This window comes from Ammodytes marinus (assembly GCF_949987685.1).
Source record: "Ammodytes marinus genome assembly, chromosome: 7".
In the NCBI taxonomy this organism is placed as follows: domain Eukaryota; kingdom Metazoa; phylum Chordata; class Actinopteri; order Uranoscopiformes; family Ammodytidae; genus Ammodytes; species Ammodytes marinus.
This window is the reverse complement of record NC_137211.1, coordinates 6,811,816-6,836,923: the sequence shown is the minus strand read 5'-3', so window position 1 is coordinate 6,836,923 and position 25,108 is coordinate 6,811,816. Positions and strand designations below refer to the sequence as shown.

The 25,108-nt window shown below is 41.7% G+C and overlaps 1 protein-coding gene across 1 annotated transcript; it reads right to left on the bottom strand.

Annotated features, from left to right (window-relative positions):
• Positions 1–42: 42 nt before the first annotated feature.
• Positions 43–24,894, bottom strand: rapgef3 (Rap guanine nucleotide exchange factor (GEF) 3). The gene is made up of 27 exons (XM_080031256.1): positions 24,760–24,894; positions 20,669–20,713; positions 11,951–12,057; positions 11,729–11,850; positions 10,906–11,083; positions 9,114–9,198; positions 8,626–8,686; positions 7,926–8,002; positions 7,624–7,770; positions 7,062–7,168; positions 5,768–5,856; positions 5,528–5,643; positions 5,201–5,344; positions 4,946–5,025; positions 4,819–4,849; positions 4,590–4,665; positions 4,230–4,367; positions 3,923–4,020; positions 3,171–3,296; positions 2,224–2,405; positions 1,281–1,371; positions 1,116–1,166; positions 888–975; positions 719–783; positions 554–608; positions 373–444; positions 43–263 (listed from the first exon to the last, which is right to left on the bottom strand). Exons 1-27 carry the CDS (start codon positions 24,841–24,843, stop codon positions 145–147), a joined length of 2,634 nt encoding a protein of 877 aa, XP_079887382.1. The 5' UTR covers positions 24,844–24,894; the 3' UTR covers positions 43–144.
• Positions 24,895–25,108: the final 214 nt, after the last annotated feature.

Below are 25,108 nucleotides of genomic sequence, written 5' to 3'. Positions count from 1 at the left end.
CCAAGATCCTCGAGTGAAAGTGAATATCCAGAGGTCCTTATTATCCGGGCAATTGTGGGAGTTTGTTCACCCCGTGCCAGTCTTTTTTCTGGTTCATATTTGTGCTTCACTTTTAAAAGTCTGTGCGGTGCACATGTCCAGGTCCTAGCTCTCAAATGTTCTTGAGAGCTGTGTTAGCTTGCGCTGGCTGTCGATGACCTTCAGGTTCTGAATGTAGTGGCGGATGTTGATGGGGTTGCGCAGAGGGTGAAGGTTGTCTGAGTCTGGATGAGAAATTTAAAAAAATTAACTTTGGACGACTCATTTATCAACTTTGGTAAATCTTACAAGTGGATACAACACTTTACAATGTGCCAGATGGATGTAGCTTACATGTGGATAAGCGAGTTGCAGGCCCTTCCAGAAACATCCGATCTGCCAGGCCTCTCTGTGGAGATGACGGCACTGCAGAGGAGAAATAGAAGTTAACCTATACCCTATACTGTATTCTACATTAATCACCAGAATCAAGGTACATACTCTTGTAACTGCTGTGAGTCTGCTGGGCACTTACCAAAGGGCTGACTTCTGCATCCACGTACAATGTTCACTGTCTTGGCAATCATGCGCTGTAAGAATGGTGAAAAAAGATTTTTTTAAATCAGTGTTACAGTGTGGACAAGATTTGTGCCAAAAATAATAGCGCCAATCAAGTTTACAACAATTTTTTTTGTCTTACCATTTTCTCAAAATTGACCAATTTGTCTACATAGCTCGGATTTCCATCATTGATGAATGTCATGTCTGGAGATAGACGGGAACAGAAAAACACATCATTGATTAGTGAGCTATTCTACATGATATTCACATCCAATGCTGTAATAGGCAACACTGCTGATGTGTGTTACCTTTGAGCAGCAGAGGCATGAAGGGGATGTAGGGAGGACTGAGTTTAGCCACAGCCAGTCTGTAGGCTCTGTGGTTGCGTGAGGGATCCTAAGAGGTGAAAATAATAAACAAAACACTATTATAAGACTTTATGTTTAAATGAACAGGGGATACAGCAATGTAAGCTGCATTTGAAGGTTAAGAAGTAGGAAAACTAATGAGAGAACAGCACATTCAAAGTTACTTACCATCAACCTCTCATATGCACAGTAGATTCGTTTTGTCTTGCTGGGTATTCTCTGTGAAAGACAATAACAATCAAATTGATAACATGAACATGAATCATTACCAGGGTTATTGTTTGGTAAATGGTGACACATTAAATATCATCATAACATCCAGGGGTTTCTCACCTCCCAGGTCTTGTACAGCCTCTGCACTGCGCTGTTGCTCAAGCCGAACATCACGGCAAAGAACGAATTGAGATTCTTCTGCTCCTTTAACCTGTGACAGAGAGGAGACTAGGTCATAATAGTCTGTTTTTGACTGACAGGGCTGTGAATGTTGCCACGCTAGCAGTTCTGCGAGGCTGTACTTTGAGCGGCAGTGCTTCGAGCTAAATGCTGACACCAGCATGGTAACATAGTCAAAGTGACAACGCTAACATGTTGACTAAGCATATTAGCATGTTACTAAGAAAAATAAGCCTACAGCCGAGGTTGATGGGAATATTTTTAGTTACATTTCCAGGAGTTATTATTTATTTTTTTAAGATATTTTTTGGCATTTTTATGCTTTATTGATAGTGTAGAGACAGAGTTGAAATGGGGCAGAGAGGGGAGTGACATGCAGAGGACGACCGCGGGCTGGAATCGAACCCGGGTACGCTGCTGGCCGAGGCCCATGGGGGGGGGGAGGGGGCCCTACCAACTGAGCTAAGGGCGCCCCCTTTTCTAGGAGTTTGATCGTGAACTAAACTGTTGAATAAAATGTAAATTATGATCAAAAACTGATGTTACAATGAAACTCAGAGGATCCACACAACGGGATAACAATTCCTTCTGTTCGGAACTGGAATGTCTGAATCAAATTTCATTGCAAACTATCCAATTCTCGTTGAAACAGTCAAACACTCAAAAACAACAAGATGTGAACTTCGTGTTGGTAGAAAAGTTAGGGGATTTTACTATCTATGGGATTAACACATGACCTTGGTAAGCTTCATCCTGGAGACAAAGGCTACATCCTTTCATGGCAGTCCATCCAATAGTTGTTGAGATATTTTAGTAATATCTGGACTTGACCGTCCGATATAGGCCTAACGTGGTTTTACTGTATATAGCGAACTCTTCTTACACAGCAGCAATCTTTATGAACTTCTTCAGCAGTACGGCTCGTTTGACCAGGTCTTCACAGAGGCACAGCTCCGTCACCACCCAGTACTGCATCTCATTGAAGCGACGCACTAGCCGCTCCAGGTTAGCCGTGATGGAGCCGGGGAATTTGTGACGGCCGAATATGTAGTAGACAAGTTCAACCTGGAGAGACAGGGACGCATGAGTCACAACCACTGACTGTAAAACGAAAACCAGAAATCTTACCAGAGCCTAAATTAAAGGAGAAGTAAGTGATCATTTTTGGTTAATATAAGTGTTAGATCTCTCTATATTCATACAGCAATCACTTAAACAGTATGCACAGTTCATAACAAAGGTCTTCCAGTCATTCAGCTTTACGGTAATTGCCAGTTAAAATGTTGAGTATCTCTCTAGTTTTACCCAATCAGGAGACAGAGCGCTATAAAGAGGCGGGGTCTCTGTGCCCGTGAACGATGACACGCTGCTCTCCATCGCGGCACTATCTGACAAAGACGGAAGACGGATGCGCATCCATCTGGTGGTGATGGTGGGACAAGGGAGGGGACTGCTATCTGCAGTCACTGACAGGAATTTTGGCTAAAAGGACCATATCACTTACTTTAACATGATATTCCACAGAAACTCGTGAATCATTTCAGGAAGTGTTGTAAGGGAAGAACCAATGATCGAATGGCTGTCAGATTGTGAGTGTGTAGGAGTGTGACCAGTCAGATAGATTACTTTTTTAATCAAAAAAGAGATACCCAGAGATGATACCCGACGCTTTGAAATGAGGAAGTGTTTTTGAATGTGGGTTTCGGCTTTGGCTTTACTTGTGTTATAGATAAGTGGAGCTTTGCCCAGAAGAGCAGTTTCCTCTTTATTAAGTATCACTCAGTTTATATGTCGTGGTAGCAATCTAAAATTGATCAGAAGTGTTTGTACCTCATGCATGGCAGTGAACAGTTCCCAGTCATAATTTGTGAGTTCATAGGCGATGTCTTTAGAGCCCATCTGTTCAAGGATGTCATTGGTTCCTCGCTCTGGACCTTGCTGCTCCTTCAGGGGAATCTATGAGAGAGTAACAGAGTGAAAGAAAGAAAATGAACCGATAGAAAATGTGTTGGGGTGTGGCTTTGATTGCTTTCTGGGCAGGTTTATTGCTTTGAACGAAACCACCACGTCCAACTCAACTGTATGGGTAATTGTCATGGTCTGTCTGTGTCTTGTCTTGTTTTGGTGGGTTCCCTGTGTTTCCTGTTTTATTTTGGTATGTCTGTCTTGTTTCTCCCCATGTCCTGTCAACTTTCCCTTCCTGTGTGATTACTGGTCCCTTCCTAATGTGTTTCAGCTGTTCCCCGTTTCCTACCCTGTCTTGTATTTGAGTCCGTGTTTCTTTATTCCCTGTCTTTATTGTCGTTGTTGGTGAGTCCTGTTTTTTGAGGACAATAAATTATCCTGCCTGCCTGCCATCGCGAACCTTAACAGTAATAATAATAAGTACCGCACATAATATAAAATATGTCTGAAGTGGTTAGGTTTAGTTTTTTAATAGTAATAAACAGTAGCTATTCTACCTGGGGGTCTCCAGTTTTTCATAGTAATTTTACAAGAGATGGATTATATAATTATATGTGATGACAAATCCTCTTTATTTCACAAAAAAAAAGATGGTATGGAGGGCGATTATTCCTCACCAGTTGTTCCACTTGGCTGCTTGTGCAGATGAACAGTCTCTCGTTGAGTCCCAAGGCTGTGTAGACCGCAGTAGCATCCAGCTTCAACTGAGCTCTCTCTGTGGGCATTTAATACATCAAAAAGTCATTTAAGCATGAAAGATAGAAAATCAGTGACCATGACTCAGGCTGGACTGGGAAAAGCATTCATATGCAACTCTGCAGAAAAGTGCTTTGTTCTAACAATTAAACAGGAAACTGCAATTTAAATGAAAAATATCTATCCTAAAAAAAGAAAGAAGATTTGTCATCACTATCTAAGTCTCACCTCCTGTAGAGTTCATTTTGACCAGGACGTGGTCTCCGCCTGGTTTGACTATTGCTGACATGATGTCCTGTACAGATGTGTTGACCGGGAGCATCAGATTGAGAGGTTTGTTGTCCGGTCTGTAGATCTCATACAGCACTGCAAACAGGAGAGACAATGTTAAGATATGCTGATTTAATAATTGATGAAATGTGGTGATGGATGTTACTTAGAAACAACACCCACAGATACTGTACATTAGCTAATGTGAAGTTACTCGTCTATGTTGCAAAATATTGCAGGGAAAAATGTATTGAACTATTTAAGTTTATAGATGCACATATATAGTATCAATGATTTGATTGCATAAGTCTTCCTCACCTTTATCCTGTGCTCTGATTGGCTGTAACCTCCCTGCTGGCTCCTCACAGTTTGAAAACCAATCAAAATGCTGGGTCTGTGTTTCAGAGTGACTCAGCAAGTCAGTGACATTAAACTGACAAATGGCAGCAGCATTGACATTTAAAACTGTGTTCCCATTCAAATGTTTCTCTGATATTTATATTCAGCTGTCATCTGCAAACGTAATAATCTACGTGCGGACGCTTACCCTGCTCAGGGACTGAAATCCGTTCTCCAATCTGTAAATGATATCAAAATATTGAAAAAAGTGTTAGATTGCTTTATTCATTTCTGTATAAATAGCTAAATGTTGTAAGAAAATATAGACAATTTACACTTTTGTTCTCCTCCTTTCCCTAAATTCTTTCAGCACGCTGAGGAGGCGAAAATCCCCTGCCACCTCCTTCTTCAAACTCTGTTTCAACGACATGGGAATCGAAAAGGCGGGAACCTAATTATTGATTGCGTGATTAATTTGTTCATTCATTCATCCATTCATTCTTGAAATGCAATTGGAATATCCCACTACACAGAACACACAGAGAAGTAATCATGAATGTGAAAATGTATGTCATGAATGTAAATCTCACCTCCATGAAGTCCATAGCGTTGGGGTCTTCTTTCAGCAGAAGGCCGAACAGCGCCACCGACTGTCCGATCAGCTTCACTACCTTCTGCTTGGTGTTGAGGATGTAGGAAGACTTCTCCTGATCTGAACCCTCAGAGAGCTCGGCCTGGTAAGTGCAATGGCGGTTAAGGGCCATAGCATACAACACTTTAAATACAAATAAATCTGAAACAATTACTAGTTATTTTCCTTCAGTGGAAAATATCGTCCTTGTAGCAATCAAATGGTCTGTTTATATAAACTACAAACATCATAAGTCCTATTCTCATAAGCCGTTCCCATTATCCACATCATAATCATAATCATCATCACTGTATAAAGGATATTGGTGCTGTAGTGCCGCACACAGCTGGCTGGAAGGCATGAAGACTTTGTGGGTGAGCAGAAAGTCACTGACACAGGGTGCTGCAGACAGACAAACATCAAAAAAGAGAAATATTTTACTATCTAGCTGACAGAGTTAGATCACTTTCAATTAGTCATTAAAACAGGGTAAGAAAAAAGCAAAAAGGTGCTTGCAGGCTCCCACCTATAGCGTCATTTCCGTTAGAGTCCAACTTGACTGTTTCCAATAGGTGTTCCAGGATTTTCTCAGGTGTTCCTGACATAACTGTGTACCTGCACCGAGCACAACAGAAGAGAGAGAGAGAAAGAGAGGGGAAAAAAGAACAGAATATTTGTCTCAACATTTATATTTGTATTGCTCTGCAGTCAAGCATTGTGCTTCTTGTTTGATGTTTCAGTTAGTCCCAGATAATGTGGGATAATGTTACTATTATTATAAGTGTTCCGCATGCTTACATAGCCGACTATTTTAATAACTGCTAATTTACATTCCTTTTCAAGTGGTTTACATAACATCAGTTCAGGAACTACGAGGAACAAGAGTCTAGAGCCGAGCTGGTGACTCTATAAGACTGCACTACAACTGTTTGAGCTAATTGTGTGTGTTAAAAGGCTAACATTTGCTAGTTAGCTTTGAACACAAACTATAGATAACTTGCGGCGTGTTTGTTAAATAAACCAATACAAAATAAAATAGGAGAACAATCTTACATATACAGTGTCATTAGTTTGTGTGTACGCTGAGTCGCTGACTGATAACCCCCCAAAAAGAAGAACCAGAAAAAAGCTTTGACGTAATCATTGTGTGTATCCTGCAGACTCCTGTCCTGTTGTTTACCAAACCAGTTGGCAATACCATGAATCATAAGTGGACAAGGTTGTTGGCTGAATTACAAATCATAAGTTTATTGTTGAACTATGAAATCCGCTGCCTTCCAGCACACACCGTATCTACATCATAACTCCTTTATCACTCAATTTGAAAGCCTCTGGCATCCGGTCCAAATGTAATATTGGTTGGTGGCTGCAGATAATAAATCTTTGTTGTTTTGTAGAATGGAGAGAATAAGAGGAAAGATAGTTGTATAATGTGTAGGTGTGCAGGTAAAGAGAGAAACAAAGTAAAAACAGCTTAAGTGTGAGCTAAAGGGTAGGTCAACGTCATGTGAATTCCATTTTATGTTTGCTAAAACCCTTCAAGGCTGATAGCCAGTCATTGAACAAGGCAGGGTTGAAGTCCATTTCTTTTCTGACTGTCAGATAACAGCCCATTAATAAGATATTTACCACGTTTGGCTAAAAGATCTAAATACGGATCTTTCTGTCACAGTTGTTATGATGACCAATGGCAGTGTTTGAGCTTTTGGCTTGACACAGTATCTGGCCACACCCGTGTGAATTGTGTCAATGATTGTAAAGCTGCATGTGATGCCCCTGTGGTTTTGTGTCTGAGAGGTGAGTGCGTCACAGTTTCTCACTTGCTGGTGTTCCCTGCTCCTCCCTGCTCTGCCCGCTCCGTGCTCTTCTCCAACACCAGCACAGTTTTCCCGTGCTCTTGAAGTCGCACTGTGTTAGCTTCAACATCCTAAATGAGGAGAAAAACAGGCGTGGATGACAACCCAGTCAAATACATATATTTTAGTGGATCAGTATTGGTGGTGCAAATGGACAAATAACCCTGCAGCTGTCACAGAAATTGCCTTAAAGGTACATATATCAATTTAGGCTTTAACGCTCAGTTGCTCCCCCTCCTGTAATGAGAATTTACAGGCGCTACAGTGGCCTTCCATGACAACAAGCTAGTTCTGTGCTACTGTAGAAACATTGCAGTGAACATGTCAGCCTCAACGGAGGTAATAAAATAAACAACAACTTTTATTTAAAGTGATTATTAACTTATTTTTAACATATTTATGAATATCGTATTCCATTTCTACCAAATATGTTCAGAAAAAGGCCACTTCCCTTTAAACACTGCACCATTGAATGCATGGCAAACATCTCCAGTCGTAATGCTGCACATATAGTAATGGGTCATACCTTGAGGATGCGTATGAAATCCTGTTTATCGACACGGAGGAAATGGCAGTTGTCCTCTCTCAGGATGATAGTTGCAGCGCGAGGTGCATCGTTCAGCAAAGCTAGCTGCCCAAAGTCCTCACCCTCGTGCAGTGTAGTTACCAGGCCCTTTATGCACACAGACACAGTACTCTCAGCATTATATAATACTAGCATCCAACATCAAGGCAACAATGCATTTCACGAGTGTCAATTCTGAGATTTATCATTAACCATTATTTATTATCATCATTATAAATTCTGCAACAACTGAATGTGTTTACCTTTCCATGTGTGATCACATTGACAGAGCCCTTCCAGATGATGTACCAGGAAGTGCCTTTGTCCCCCTGACTGAACACTACACAACAAAGAAAAACACAGTCAGCACTGGCAACACGTCTGCATGAATAACCATCAGACTTGCATGAAGATCACATTTACAGGGATCCTCTATACAATGAGCTTTACTATGTATGTACTGTATGTGTGATGTCCTTATTAATGACCAGATGGGCAGAGTGAGAGACACACATTGACCCGATTTCATCCACTGAAGTAGTGAATCCATCATGATGATGAGGATGTTGACATGGTCATTGGGGATAATATAACTTAAAGGAGTGTTGATCGGTAAACGATGTTACAGCTATAGTGTGTAACTTATGTTGCCCCCTAAAGGAATTGTGAGTAATTACAACAACATTTGAGGCGCATTTAGGGTGTCATACTGAGAAATACAGTGTGAGTTTTGTGGAGCTGATAAGCTTAATCAACTTTACGTCATCTCGTTTGCCGATGGCATGAATGTGACCGACATTCATTTGTGTGAAAACATTATGCATTGTAGCTTCAAAGGGAGGATTTTTTTGGGGTTGTTTTGTTTCAATGTACAGCATTGTGGTTCCACTGCAAGATATAACTGTGTATGGAGCCCATTCCCTTGCACTCAAGCCCAAACGTTTGCAAAGTTGTCACTCTTACAGACTGTTCCGGCCTTGTCATGCGATTCAAAGACCAGCACCGATGCCAACTCCTTACGCACCTACGGGTGAAAAGGAACAAGGAAGGAAATATGAGACTTTAATGCATTTGGCCAGAGTAGTTACAGTATCAAGGGACAGTGATACATTGTTTGGTTGATTTTCTGGTTATAAACAACTACTATCATTATACTACATGAACAAAAATGGTGGAAATATTATTGGGCAACTTTCGTTAAAAGTGCGGCACATTTTCCCTTTATCTAGTGTACACTGTCAATAGCTTCATTGTGGATACTGTTCATGCAAAAAGAGCAGTAGTCTTGAACATTGATACAAATGGAGCTCTTCTAGCAAATACAATTAAAATACTAAATGTTTTGAATCTCTTACTTAGCTATAAACAAAGAGATATTACATTATATCTTCATATAGTGGCTTTAATAATCAGGAAATTGATATGGAGAGATAGCAGTAATATTGACTGACTGAGGTGGAGAGATGAGCTGCAGCCTTGACGTGGAGCAGTTCCTCGTAGATGACTTCTAGGTCCTCATCACTCCTCTGACTGGGGCTAAACACAGGGAAGTTGAGGAAAGTGTTGTTAACAACCACACATGCACATAATTGTTGCTAAAGCTTAATGGAAAAATACCAGCCCGACAATGCTACGATATACAACAGGTTAAAAATGCGTGATTGTTACAGTGGAGGAAATAAGTATTTGATCCCTCACCGATTTTGTAAGTTTGCCCACTTACAAAAAAATGAGCGGTTTATAATTTTAAAGCTAGGTGTATTTTAACAGTGAAAGACAGAATATCAAAAAGAAAATCCAGAAAATCACATAAAAAAAACGATAAAAATAATTTTGCATTTCATTGAGTGAAATAATTATTTGATCCCCTACCAACCATAAAGAATTCTGGCTCCCACAGATTATTCCTTGTGCTTTAAAAATCTTAATCTCAACTAGTTTCCTGTATAAAACACACCTGTCTCAACTTGTTACCTGTATAAAAGACACCTGTCCACAGAGTCAATAAATCAAACTCCAACATCTCCATCATAGGCAAGACCAAAGAGCTGTCTAAGGACATCAGGGACAAGATTGTAGACCTGCGCAAGGCCGGAATAGACTACAAGACCATTGGGAGAAGGTGGGTGAGAAGGAGACAACTGTTTTTCGAAAATGAAAGAAACACAAAATGACCCTCAATCTCCCTCGGTCTGAGGCTCCATGCAAGATCTCACCTCGTGGGGTATCAATGTTCATGAGAAAGGTGAGGGATCAGCCCAGATCTACACAGGTGGAGCTTGTTTATGATCCCAAGGCAGCTGGGACCACAGTCACCAAGAAAACCATTGGTAACACACTATGCCGTAATGGATTGAAATCCTGTATTGGCAGCCCGTAAGGTCCCCCTGCTCAAGAAGGGACATGTACAGAACCGTCTGAAGTTTGCCAATGAGCACCTGAACGACTCAGAGAATGCTTAGGAGAAGGTGATGTGGTCAGATTAGAACAAAATCAAGTTCTTTGGAGTCACTCGCCGTGCTTGGAGGAAGAGGAATTCTGACTATGACCCCAAGAACACCATCCCAACAGTCAAGCATGGAGGTTTAAGCATTATGCTTTGGGGGTGTTTCTCTGCTAAGGGGACAGGTGGACTTCACTGCATCAAAGTAAATATGGATGGGGCCATGAAATACTAGGTGACAACCTCTTTCTCTCAGCCAGATCCGTAAAAATGGGTTGTGGATGACCCTAAAAATACAGCAAAGGCAACAAAGGAGTGGCTCAAGAAGAAGCACATTAAGGTCATAGAGTGGCCTAGCCAGTCTCCGGACCTTAATCTAATAGATATGTGGAGGGAGCTGAAGCCCAAGCGACAGCCTCGAAACCTTAAAGATTAGGAGAGGATCTGCAAAGAGGAGTGGTCCAAATATCCTCCTGAGATGTGTGCAAACCTGTTCATCAACTACAAGACACGTCTGACCTCTGTACTTGCCAACAAGGGTTTCTCCACCAAGTACTAAGCAATGTTTTGATAGGGGATCAAATACTTATTTCACTCAATGAAATGCAAAATAATTTCTATCTTTTTTTTATGTGATTTTCTGGATTTTCTTTTTGATATTCTGTCTATCACTGTTAAAATAAACCTAGCATTAAAATCATAGACCGTTCATTTTATTGTAAGTGGACAAACTTACAAAATCAGCGAGGGATCAAATACTTATTTCCTCCACTGTGTATATATAGGCCCGACATACTGACCATTTGCGTAGAATCATAGTGAGCAGAGCATCGGGACCCAGCTGAGACAGCAGTGACAGACCCTCCTGCAGCTCATCCTCCGAGTCCCTGTCATTGGGTGTGTTGTTAAGGCCGCACTCAGCGTCCTGGAAGCGGTAGAACTGGGTGTCCTTGTCCAGGAAGTTTAACTCGTGTTTCACTTGATTGTGGCAGAGAGGGGGAAAAACGTAAATTAAGACACATTTGTAAGTAAGAGTGTAGACTTTTGGAGAAACTGTGATTGCATTAGAATAAGATGGTTAAATAGAAGGTGCCGATAATAAAAGTAAACAAATACAATGACCTTAAGGAGAATGTGGTTGTTGTGTAGTGACTTTACTGAATGCCTAAATGACCAGATACATGGAAATACGTGCAAATCTATTCTGAGTGAGCCCCTTCATTTGATGAGGAAGCATTTATATCCTGATTGAAGTGGTCTCTTCCAGGAAGGCATAGCCCAGTATATAAGCATTTTGTGAACACACTTGATTGCATGAAAACACATCGTAAAGCATATGCCCCCTCCCCCCTCCCCAGGCAGCCCTATCACCAGATTGTATGCCCCTCGAACACTTATCTGCTCAAGATTCTCGATTCCAGCCGAAACATTATCTGAATATATTAGAAAATACCAAAATATGATGTGACCTCACCCTAGAAATACCAAATGCTATGTTAATGTGTCCTTGATTTTGGCTGCAGGACTGATGTTGGTATATTTAACTATCTGGTGTGATGCAAAGATTAATTTGTACATTTTCAGCCGACACAATTGGGCAAACTCCAGCTCTTTAGCTCTTACCATGAACAAGGATCCCTTCGTCCACCAAGACCTGCCACATCCCAACTGCCTGGCTCCTTGATTGCAGACACTCGTTTTGTTTCATCAGCCAATCAACGAGTTCCTTACCAGAACAACACTGTCTGTGGAATAGAAGACATTTAACATGTGAGTTAGCATGTCATTAGCAGCGATTGTTACATGTTCTAACATGGATGAATTCCATGTTACGAGTGTGGGTACCTGTATGTTTTGAGGTAGTACTTTCTGTCTCGGATCAGACCAGGGCTTTTCTCGATCATGAAGATGTACACTGATCTCGCTGCCTTCACCACACGCTCTGAAAGGAACTTAAAACATATGAAAAAAAAAAGATTAGTGTCTTAATAGGGGTGGAACTCTGTACAAGCCCATTGGGCTTCGTTCCCTCCTTGCACCATTAATTGTTAATGTGTGCTAAATAAATAAACTAAACTAAACTTTCTTTCGTAAATATTAATGTGGTTTGTCTTCCTTTAAATTGGAGTTATGGAACAGGGTGAGAGAGAGCTGTGTACATAAAGGAGGAGGATATGTTACACAGGCTCTCATATTTACTGTAACAGCCGACTTGTGTGTTGACTGAAGACAGAAGTTAGCAAAATAAGTGTGTGTGTGTGTGTGTGTGTGTGTGTGTGTGTGTGTGTGTGTGTGTGTGTGTGTGTGTGTGTGTGTGTGTGTGTGTGTGTGTGTGTGTGTGTGTGTGTGTGTGTGTGTGTGTGTGTGTGTGTGTGTGTGTGTAAAAGAGAGGGAGTACATTTTATTTCCACTCAGTAAGTAGATCATGTTTGACGCCACACACAGCAGCAGCGTGAGTGGAGATTTCTGCGGGCGTTGGAGTGTAATGTGGTGTGTGAATGTTTGTTTGTGTGTGTGTGTGTGTGTGTGTGTGTGGGGAGGGGGGGTCGCAAGGAGGTGAGAATGTGTAAAGAATGGCTGTGTTAAACTCTCCCACACCTCACTCGAAAGTTCCCAGCCCCTAGTCTACAAACTTTCACTTTCCGACCACCCTCTATGTATTTCCTTTGAACGTCATTTGTTTTCTCCCCCCCCCTCCCCCAGACACGCATACACACAACTCATTTAGGTCAGGTCGGAAACCCCAAAAGACTACAGAGAGGGGGGTGCAAAAAAAAACCTGTCAGCCACTGATGCAGAAGCAAGGCTTATGTAACACCAACACTGTGCTTTGTTTGAGGCCTTTTCATGCTTTACAGTACGCTCTACTTCTATTAAAAAAATAACAAATCAAACCAGGCTTCCACCCAACCAAACTTATTATCTGAATGAATGACATGAGTAAACCTTTTTATTTGGCTCCTCCCTGTTTGACTCACTCCCTCACATCTCCTGCGGTCAGTCTTGTGACTCCACGAGTAACCTAGACACTTGCTTGTTTGTTCTTTCGATTGCCTCTCAAGGCAAAGCTGTGTGCATAAGGTAGTGGTCTTGAGATTCACTAAGAACTGAACAATGAGCAAATCAGCTTAGTGTTGATATGAGGAAGCCACTGTCAGAAACTGCCTCCCCCCCATTGTCTATCAGTCTTTTACAACTCCTATAGAAGATAGAAAACGCCTTCTGGCCTTCACTGACCCAATGGCCCCACCGGCCATGACACCACCGGCCCCTTTGCTCTTTCACCTTGACTGGGGGCCATGACACCTGCTTGTTAGGTCCAAGTTCACACAGTGGTTTAAACTATGATGCAAAAACTAGAACGGACTGCACTACACACTTCAACCTATCATCCCCAAATCAGCCAGTTCCCAAGACCCTCACGTCACCAGAGTAAATGTGCCCTGAGGCGTCTGCTGTGCCCCGCTTGGAGGTATGTTGTCTGGAGGTCAACCCATTTTCCCAGGGGCCTATTTTTTCCCGTGGGACATTCTCAGGGCATTTCAGCTCCAAAACGTATTTACTTGATTTGAGGATTTTTTTTTTCCATGACCTAACCCAGTCCTTAGGAAAACAAATCAAAAGCCATTTTTTTCACTTGGGCCCTCGCTGCTAAACTTGCCCATGATGTAAAAACATGCAGGACAATTATTAAAGCATTTTCTATTTCTGTAATTCTTTTAAGTGCTGTCTGTCTTTGGCTGACTGTGCGTTGTTTATCTAATGCAGTTATCTAGGAACTATTGCCCGCACATGATTGTTCCAACTCGAGTCGAATTACAGAGCAAACACCTTTCCCAAGTGCAGTGCTCACACTTAGCTATTGTGTAGTCACAGACACTGACGTATGGGCCACCTGTAAGGTTTGGACAGGCAGTCATAACCCATTTTATGACTGGAGTCCATTGTGCTGTTAAGGCCATTTAACAGGCAAGGTGCTGTATTTAAATAGTGCGTAAAGACTGCTGATGTAAAGTATAATAGCCTCATTTATATGATCTTTAAAGATAACACTTCTTGCAGAGCTAGCTAAAAAACAGCTGTGCTACAGCCCTATGCAGTTTGCTCAAAGACTCTTTGGCAGGGCATGCACTAACCAACAGACTGGGGTGAATGCAGTCATGTAGTTGGAAAAAGGTTGTAATTGTCTTTATCACAACACAATCACACATAATCTATTTCGTGAAACATTTCCTAACGTCAATTTAGTCTTGGCTGAAAGCGTTGGTCATAAGCCTTTTATAGTTATGTTAGCCTGTGTTTTGGTTCGATGCATTTGTGGTGTGGGGTGGAATGAGGATGAGCACAGTTATCCACTGTATGTCTCCTATGTAGGCGAGACATTTCTCTGTTCCTCTCTCTCTCTCTCTGTCTGTGACCTCGGTGGGCTGTGTTGTGAGAGAAGCAGCTGCAGATGGAACACTGATGTTTTCCCTTCTATCTAATGTGTGAGAAAACACAAGACCACACTCCTGAAGGCACCATTTTCATCCTGCAATATTGAATGTATATGGGTTAAATTTTTCTCCAGGCCTTTGATCAGGTTGTTCATCTATGTGCATTTCTTAAAAACTTATTTGATTAAATATCAGTAGCTATTAATTGGGTGTTTAAAGGTACAGTGTACAGTGTAATATAGGGTTATTTTGGCTTCATCTATTGTTTAACGTTTGAGATAGCAACGCTCCACCTCTACCCTGCACATTCAGAGAACTTCTAAAAATCTACGTGGCCTTCAAGGACAAGAAGCTAGTTACTAAAGATAGCATCATCCACCGCTGCCTCAAGTCTTGATGTGGTAATGAGGTGAACATGTATTTAGTTATTTATTCTATAGTATTTATTTTTTGTCTTCTAACAGGTGCAGAGGGCCTTTACATTCATCTGTTCTGTGCTTTACAAACATGGCGATGCAAAACGGCGGCTTTACCCCTCTCATATGTTGATATAAAACGCTCATTCTAAGGTATTGAAAAATATATACAGCTATATTATATTCCATTTTCTACCAAGTCTGTTCTGAAAAATGCCAATTCCCACACACTGCACCTTTAAGTGTGGTCGATTCAACTTCAGTGTGTTCATGTATAAAGGAGAAAACTACTTATTCTGCTTATTAAAGTTAGAGCACAATCAAACACAGGTTATTAAAAACAATGTGTCTTTGACACTGTGCTATGGGAATGTATAATTCTCATTAATGACTCTTAGAAACTGGAGCCAACACTTGCTACTAAGCAACCAAACAAATCTCAAAGAAGCTTGTAAACACCTGCCTCCCGCAGACACTATTACTCTATCCTCTTTTGTGCTTCTATTGCCAGCACAAAATAAATTGCAGTCATTGTTAGGGGGCCAAGCCCGAGTAGGGCTGGGACCGCGTTTTGCAGAGCAACGCGGTTCCCAAGCCCTGCGGGGCAGGGAACCCTATTGATCTTGTAGGGATTATTATTAGGGGGCCAAGCCCGAGTAGGGCTGGGACCGCGTTTTGCAGAGCAACGCGGTTCCCAAGCCCTGCGGGGCAGGGAACCCTATTGTTCTTGTAGGGATTATTATTATTATTTTTCCTTACGTAAAAGTGGTGCTGCAGCCCAAACCGTAAAGGGTTGGGACATGCCACTTGCAGGGCTTATCCAGGTCCGTGCCTGGTACGCAGACAAAAAAATTCAGACATGCCAGCCACTAGGTGGCGCTACAACAATAAAAAAACATGTTTGGGGCTATAACTCCCACACCGAAAGTCCGACAGTCAAAAACTTTATATCCACAGATGCCCACAAGTCAGCTGCATCTTTTGAGATAGGCCACGCCCATTTGCGTATATATACATTTTTCGCTACATCGCGAAAACTGTGTCAGTCACCAAAACATACTCCTCCTACAGTTTTCGCCCGATTTGGACGAAACCAAAAGCATTATGCTCTACCGACTCCCACGAGCAAAAGTAAGTCAAATAATTTTTCTACGACCATCGGAAGACCAAACGGTAGCGCTTTAAAGATTTGCGAAAATTCCTTAAAAAAATAAAATAAAGGGATTTTCTTGAAACTCAAGGGACACTATCATGGGGCGTACCTGAGTCTATACAAAAAATATGGGCAAGAAATTCCTATGTATGCCGGATTTATTAAACAAATTAGTTTTGCACTTTCACTTCCTGTTTCGAACTATTTGGCGGGAAAATTCAAAAACGTGGAGAGGTTGACAATTTGATTTTACTCATAACTCCCCAACCAAACATCGCACATTCACAAACTTGACATCCACTTCTTTGGTACATTGAGCCGCATATTTCTATCTCATGTAATTTTGCGAATGTCATCCATAGGGGGCGCCAAAACCACAAAAAGCAAAGAAAACGCGTTTGGGGCTATAACTTCCACACCGAACATCCCACAGTCAAACACTTTATATCCACAGATGCCCACAAGTCAGCTGCATCTTTTGAGATAGGCCACGCCCATTTGCATATGGGATTTTCTTTCGCTACATCGCAAAAACTGTGTCAGTCACCAAAACACACTCCTCCTACAGTTTTTGTCCGATTTCGACGAAACCAAAAGCATTATGCTCTACCGACTCCCACGAGCAAATGTTGTGTAAAGAATTTTTCTACGACCATCGGAAGACCAAACGGTAGCGCTTTAAAGATTTGCACATTAGCTACCTTTAACCAAACTGCTCCTAAATCCAAAACGATTTATCCTATTAACACCAAACTTCACACATGTGTTTGTCCTATGGTTCTCAGGCTGGTTCTACTTTTTCCTTAAATTGCTCCAAAAGGGGGCGCCAAAAACACACTTGAGCATCTGTCTCTGCCATTACTTTTGCCTTTTGGTCTATAACTCCCAAACCAAACATCCCACATTCAAAAACTTTACATCCCCGGATTCCGTGAAGCGAGGGGCCGGCGCCGCGGACGACGACGCCCGATCCCGAGTCGCGTGGGAGGCTTGGCCCCCGTTCACAACTGCTTGCAGTTCTAGTTATTATTATTATTCCTATTCCTTACGTACAAGTGGTGCTGCAGCCCAAACCGTAAAGGGTTGGGACATGCCACTTGCATCACTAGTTCAGACCCCCGGTCTCTCAGCATACAAAAAAATTCAGACATGCCGGCCACTAGGTGGCGCTACAACAAAGGAAAAGGCGTTTTGGGCTATAACTTCCGCACCGAAAGGCCGACAGTCAAAACCTTTATATCCACAGATGCCCACAAGTCAGCTGCATCTTTTGAGATAGGCCACGCCCATTTGCGATAGGATAGATATTTTTCTACGTCGCAAAAACTGTGTCAGTCACCAAAACATACTCCTCCTACAGTTTTCGCCCGATTTGGACGAAACCAAAAGCATTACGCTCTCCTGACTCCCACGAGCAAAAGTGGGTCAAATAGTTTTTCTACGACCATCGGAAGACCAAACAGTAGCGCTTGAAAGATTCGCGAAAATTCCTTAAAAAAAAAAAAAAGGGGGATTTTCTTGAAACTGAAGGGAGACTATCATGGGGCATACCTGAGCCTATGGAAAAAATATGGGCTAGAAATTTCTATGTGGGCCGGACTTATTAAAAAAAAGAGTTTTTCAATTTTTTTGCCTGTTTTCGCCATTTTCTAAGTCTTTAGGCGGGAAAATGGGAAAATTCAAAAAAGTGTCTTTACAATGGAGAGGATGACAATTTGATTTTGCTATAACTCCCCAACCGAACATCGCACATTCAAAAACTTGACATCCACTTGTTTGGTACATTGAGCTGCATCTTTCTATCTAACGTAGTTTTGCGAATGTCATCCATAGGGGGCGCCAAAACCACAAAAAGCAAAGAAAACGCGTTTGGGGCTATAACTCCCACACCGAACATCGCACATTAAAAAACTTTACATCTCCGGATTCCGTGAAGCGAGGGGCCGGCGCCGCGGACGACAACGCCCGATCCCGAGTCGCGTGGGAGGCTTGGCCCCCGTTCACAACTGCTTGCAGTTCTAGTTTCTTTTTGAGGTTGAAAGATGATCTCTCTCAATATCTACTGAACAACTCAATGCAAACAGGATTCACTTTGGTCACATGTCACACACTTAAAGGTTCTCTCACTGGCCTTGGCTGGGTGAGGTATAGGGCATTGGCAGGGTAGGAACCTGGGGCCTCATTTATCAACGGTGCGTACGCACAATAGAGTGCGTACGTGGCTCACTAAGCAACATTTGCGATTTATCAAAAGTATACTTGACGGGAAGAAGTGCGGTGTTCCACGCACAATATAACCCATGCGTACGGACAAAAAGTGGAGAAAGGAGAACTGGCGACTCCAGTCGGCAGATGAATGAAGTACGAGAACGAATGTGTCTGTGTAAAATTAATCGTATTAAGCCATGCATGCATGTCATACATCGGGAGTTCCTTTGCAAAACGGATAAAGCCATTCTTACAATTAATATGCCTCGACCGATTTTTCCATGGAGTGATACCAACAAAAACAAAACGAATTAGGATCTTAAATAGCCTACAAACGGAGACATATGAGTGCAAATAAAAACAAAATAGCAACGTTCGAATAAACTCTGCAGTTATTAAAGAATAACCTATCTGCATGTTGTGGAATTAATTCTGATAATATTGAGGTGGAATACAGCCTATTACTTTTACACTGACGCTGTTCTCGATGCCTCAGTCAGGCAGACAGGAGTGCACCTTTTCATACACTAATGATAAGCCTACTGTACATCACATAGGCTACTGTGATTTTTTTCACGGCTTTTAGTCCGTTTTATTTATGTGTTTTTCTTTGTGTTTAAGCACGTCGCAATTGTGTTTTGAAAGGGACTGTGAAGTTTATTATTAACCCTCCGCCGCCCGTCACTGCCCCTGGATGAATTCTCCGAATCTGTATCTCATGGGGGGTCTCAGTGCCCCCCGCTCGTGGCACAAACACTGTTGTGTGAGTGAGGATATGCACTTGTTTGCGTCCACTTTTATGTCGGATCACTTCTTTTTATTTCGGCCACAGCGTTCACAGAGATCGCCACAGGCTGCACTCTATCGCCTTTACGCTCACACTGCCACCAAACTATATTTTCCCTGTTCGCCACTTCTCCAACGGCTACTTCGGGGTGACCGCAGTGATCCACACCGTGTGGAGTTTATTTTTCCATTTCCCTTTCAGTCGGCGATTGCCACTACCGCCTTCATGCACTCAGTAAATGATATTCATTCGGGCGTGTCGATGACTATGTATGGGTAAATATGGGCGGTACGTGAAGCCCGCAAAGGCTGCGCCACATTTAGAGTTGATTGTGATTTATAAAGGGAAATAGGCGTAGGACGTGAGTGCGCACTGCTTCATAAATCGGAAAATATCTTTCGCACGCACTGCCCTAAATCCTACGAAAGCAACCTTCTAACGCAAATCCTACGCAAAGTTTGATAAATGAGGCCCCTGGAGGGTAGGAACTGTGGAACCTGGAGTGCCCTTTAGACTCCTTGTGACTGCACAGCCTAGCTAGGAATGTGTTGTTTAAGACCCGCTTGGGCAGCAATGCAGGATATAATAACAACAAAAGGACAAGTTCAGCAGTTTGAGAGGATGCAAACACTGCAAGTCCTGATGATAGCAGAGGTCGGTCAGTAAAAGAGAGCGAGAGAGAGAAATCAAGGCTGGTGATAGTTTAATGAGTGACGTTCAAGGGCTATGCCAACCAGGGTTTATGTTGTGGTCAGCTAATTAGACAGAGATAGAGAAAGGTAGAGAATCCCGACATGTGCATACAAAACTGATCATGAAATTTTTATGGAGGTTTAAAAAAAAAAAAATACGAGGGCTATCACATGACTGAAAAATTAGCAAAAAAAAAAAAAAAGTTGTGTATTGAAAATGTCAGTTTTCTAGGCCTGTCTCAGATTAAAATGTATATACTTGAACGTGATTGGTCAAGACTTGCCTATAAGCGACTGATTGTCAAATCTGCTCTTTGATCCATATTTTCATTTGCAAGACTACCATGGTGTTTTATTAATGCACACTGAAGGTCTCTACTCTTCACATGATCAGCCATACTACTGCTTTCTGATGGCTGTCCCATTGTTTTTACTATGGAGAGGGCGGCAGGGCCTGAGTAACCCGGGAGATTTTTGATAAAAAGCTCATGAGTTATTGTCACATTTTTATAAACAGTGTTGTTAATGGGCTGATATTTATACCACAGTAAACGATGTATCATGATTCATTGGGAGAAGCCAAGCTATTCTATGTTGAATCAGAATTCTGCACCTCCATATAGGCTTAATAGAACCATCCTTGTTTCATGAATACATTTTGCGACTATTTGACTGTGAGATTGGCAGTCAAATTGGGCTCCTTCGAATCGAATAGTCAACTTTTTAGGGTCGTACCCACAGTTTTGAATCAAACTCCCCCTCTGACATTGTGTCTCAGTATGTTCAACAGGAGTGTCAAAACACCAGTACAGACATTGTGTGGAGGTGATGAGCCGAAGCCCAGCTCACCAATCTCTGGCATTATACACACCTGCTTCATAGTGTCCTTTGAATTCAGGGCCTCGGGCAGCGGAGTCTGAAAAGGAAAAAAGAAAAGAGTGACGTTAGCACCACTGACCCATTTCTGCATCTGAAAGCCTCTGAAATAAAGCAGATAACTCTCTGTGGAACGGCATTCCACAGGAACTAGCTGGACTGGTCGCTTGATGATAATCTCGCTCTCGGTTGCACCAAATAAACAGCTCCGGCCAAGCTGGCACCGACAGATAGAACGAATAAGTATTTTCTTTTTCATTGGGATGAAGATCAACACAAACACATGATCTCAACCTGTGCTGTGTTATCATTGTCTCCACCGTTATGTGGGCGGGCGGGTGTCAAGTGTGAGTGTAAAGTAGTGGGAGGAAGAGAATACAGGGAAATCTGCAAAGGAAAGTACAGAGCCTGCTGCCACGCGCTTTGATAAGTGAAATGGGTGTTTTTAAATACAGATTATCCTTTCATATGAAAAGGCTTTTGAAAATCTTAGCCATTAGAAGCTGAAATGCACTACCACCATTGCCACAGATACATACTTTTAATAATATCTCATTTGTGGAGACTCTCTGCCCTTACAAAAGTCATATCAGGCCTTACTTTAAACTGCTGCCATGAACAAATATTCAACATTCCCAAGTCTGTACTTTAGCCCAGGCTGTATTTCCTCTTTCTGGCTGGGGTTTTATGTTTTTATGATCCCCCCTGGTAGCTACCGATGTGAATCCCCAGAGGCAATCGCTTTCAGAGAATTGAATACAGAGACGCATGAAGGCTTTTTGTTGAGGCAATTAATAAGATGTAATATTTCTCTTGCGGTCGGGTAGATTGTGGGTACATTGTGCTGCGTCTGGCCCCCTCACGAAAATAAAAGGAAAAACTGATTTATGGCCACTGCATTTCACTTTATCTCTGCATTAGATTGCTCATGCTGCAGACAGTAACTAAATGGGAATTGGTCCCACGTACCGAATAAATGAATTTGTGCTGCGATGATGCATTGCAAATGAATTGGCAAGTAATCACATGGTGTTTACTGTCTGCATCGATCAGGAAGCTGTCCGCACATCACTGATATACATCTGTTGAGTGACTCACAGACTTTGTGGCATGTTTTTGTCTGACTTGCTGTGCAGCCGGCTACGTCACATGATCAAGGCCTGAGGGGAATACTGCCAAATGATTTATGTAACAAAACTCATTAGATCCCACACTCAGTCTGTTACGGTAGGTGAGGAGATGGAGAAAACATTTATGAATACTCCACTCAATGGGATTTCGGATCCGAGGTATTTTTCGACCGAATATAATATGGATATTTTATACTTTTATATATACACAAATATAAATCATGTCAGCTATGGCTCAATCAAAATGACACGTGCCCCCAGAGTAAACAAAAAAATAAATTGGAAAAACCAGAGGTCTTTAGACAGGCTGACACAATGAAGAACCCTTTATGAATGTGAAGTATTTTGTTCCTCCTATGTCTTCATGTCTGAGCACTGCTATGCAAGAGCAACAAGGACAGGGAGACGATGCCACGGCATCTTCTAATGATGACAGCAAACTGAGCTCTGTTGTGTCCCTGAAAGAGATATCTGGCCGCATGCCCTTCAGGAAAAGAATTAGCAAATGCCTATGTGCTAACAAAATCGTGCTCACTGCTGCTTTCATACCTTGCTGATTAGATACTGCGTTACATTTTGAGAAAGAATTGAACTTGAGTCGGGAAAATGCTTGTTGTCAAATTACATTTTTGTAAAAATCATTTAATATTTCCTAAGGATCTGCTACCTGTCCAAACTGTGTGTATGGTAAAAGAATCCAGTGTTAATAATAATAATAATAATAATAATAATAATAATAATAATAATAATAATAATAATAATAATAATAATAATAATAATAATAATAATAATAATAATAATAATATTCTAATACTAATGGTTGTATATACTATCTATGGTTAATACAAAGCCTTGGCATTGTAAACGGGTATGTAAACAAAGGTTATGTAAACAAAGGGGCCCACCGTAGCAAGCAACATGTCAGTTTACAGAGGCAAGGCTAAGTATAAACACCGCATTTCTTTTCAGCGCACAAACATTTCGGACAGGTTATTGTCAAAAAGTTATATAGACATCAATAGTTCACCAGAATCCCTGACTCCCCCTTTAATACCAAGAATCAAATGACGTATGCAGGTATACAATTAATCTTGTTATTGAGGCAGATTCCGCTGCTCTTGTGCTGCTAGTACAAACACTGTCCCAAAGAAAAAGATAATCATGTGTGTAATGTTACGTCAATGCATTTGTTCATTTTATGATCTGGGTGCTTTTAGTAGGCTGTCAACTTGAACTTTACACTTTTGTGTAAATCTTGTTTTTGGCCTGACGAGGGCATCTCTGTATAAGTGTTCTAATGTAATTTATGGGTTAGGGATAGATAACCTAGAGTAAACACAAGGTCCCTCGTGGCAGTGACAATGACTTTAACTACTGCTGTCACAAGTGAGGATATGTTCTGTTGCGTGCTAACTTAGCTCGGGTTGTCAGGTGTCAAACTGGCATGCATGGATCAAAGGCATAATTGTCCACTGCTTTGTGCAACGTATGACATTGATGTTTAGCTGGTAACAGCAGGAAGTTCCGAACTCAGTCTCCGGAGATTTACAGTCGTCTTTGACCCTTTGGATGCTCAAAAGTCAAGTAAAATTAGAACCCAAGAGCCTTCAGTGTCTTCCTGTGACCTGGAGACAAACGCCGAACCTTTGTTCATTCTTCTAAAAGCTCTTCTGTAAACTGGAGGAGTGCTGCGGTGAACAATAAACAATACACTATTAATAGCCTGAGTTGGAAGATTTAAAAAGAACTTTGTGCATTGTTAAATGTGTGTGTGTGTGTGTGTGTGTGTGTGTGTGTGTGTGTGTGTGTGTGTGTGTGTGTGTGTGTGTGTGTGTGTGTGTGTGTGTGTGTGTGTGTGTGTGTGTGTGTGTGTGTGTGTGTGTGTGTGTGTGTGTGTGCGCGTGTGTGTGTGTGTGTGTGTGTGTGTGTGTGTGTGTGTGTGTGTGTGTGTGTGTGTCACACCCGAGCTGCCAAAACAATAGAGAAAAATGCTAAATACTGTGGAATCTTTCTAGAAATACCACATTCCTGTTGTGGGGTCCCAGACTGTGTCGTGGAGATGAGAGGAAGTGAGGTCAACTAAACCTCAGTGTTACATAAGACACATTTCACCTGCCCTTTGACAAACGGTGTTCCTGGCATTTTTGTCATGTTTTGCTGAGTTTGAGCACAGTATGTATTAGAAAGATGTTCCTTGTACGCTGCAGGGTGGCTGTCGCTTTAACAGAAACTAGGGCTCTTAGGGCTATTACAGTAAGCCACCATTACTCAAGACATTCAATCAAAGGCCATTTACAGAGCAAATTATGATTATACCAGCTTTTCAGCAGCTCTCAGCTTCCCTAGCAGTGATTTCAGACTTATTCAAGACCTTCACAGAAAGCAAGTGACATCTTAGAATTGTTACATTGTGAAAAGGCAAAGTCACTAGGCTATAAACAAAATAAATAATCTTATTATTAGATTAAGATGGCACAAGTCAATACAAGACAGTGGTGCTTATGGAACATAGGATGATGATCAGATTCGGTAAAAGAAAGTAACTGAGTTTACATTTACTCTGGGAGACTGTACGTAAGCACAATTTTTAGATACTTGAACTCTACTTGAGTATAACTCATGTATCACTTATTATAGTGACAGTCAGAATATCTATTATTCTGAAATTGTTCATTCTACATTATATACATTTACTTGTGGCATTTGAAAGACTATTTCGATTATTATACAATACATAAATACATTTCCACTTATGTTACTTATTTTAACATAATTGCCATTGCTACTGAAGTAAAATGTCTGATTACTTCTTACAATACTGATCAAAAAATAATGATCAGTAGTGAGTATCGTCATCATCATCATCATCATCACTCTCATCTTCTCTCCTGTGTGAGCTATACCACTACAGTACATGCAGTTATTTCTCTGAAGTGAAACAGTAAAGTGATCGTACCCAGCTGACGCCTCGTATGGTCGGGGTTTCCACTGAGAAGCGGTCCGGGAACACTTGGTAATTGTGACTCCGAAACAGATGCATCTTGTCTCACATCAAAACGACTCGATAACTTTCCCGGTCAGAAAACAATCTGCACACGGACTCCGCAGCTTCCCCTCCAGACATTATCCACAGTCAGAAGATCGACTCGCTCATCAATACAACAGCCGCGACACAACAGAGCGAAAGTTTCGGCTCACATTTTGACCACGAAATTCCTGTCAGGAGTAGGTATTTCCCCGCATCCAAAAAACCAGGCGGGTTACCTCGCTGGACGTGTATGCCTCAGTGAGGACGAAGTGCGTAA

Coding starts and splice junctions, on each gene's coding strand:
- rapgef3 (XM_080031256.1), bottom strand. CDS start 24,843: ATGCATCTGTTTCGGAGTCACAATTACCAAGTGTTCCCGGACCGCTTC. Junction 7,169..7,623: donor ATTTCATACGCATCCTCAAG/GTATGACCCATT, acceptor CTCCTCATTTAG/GATGTTGAAGCTAACACAGT. Junction 1,167..1,280: donor GGCTGTACAAGACCTGGGAG/GTGAGAAACCCC, acceptor TGTCTTTCACAG/AGAATACCCAGCAAGACAAA.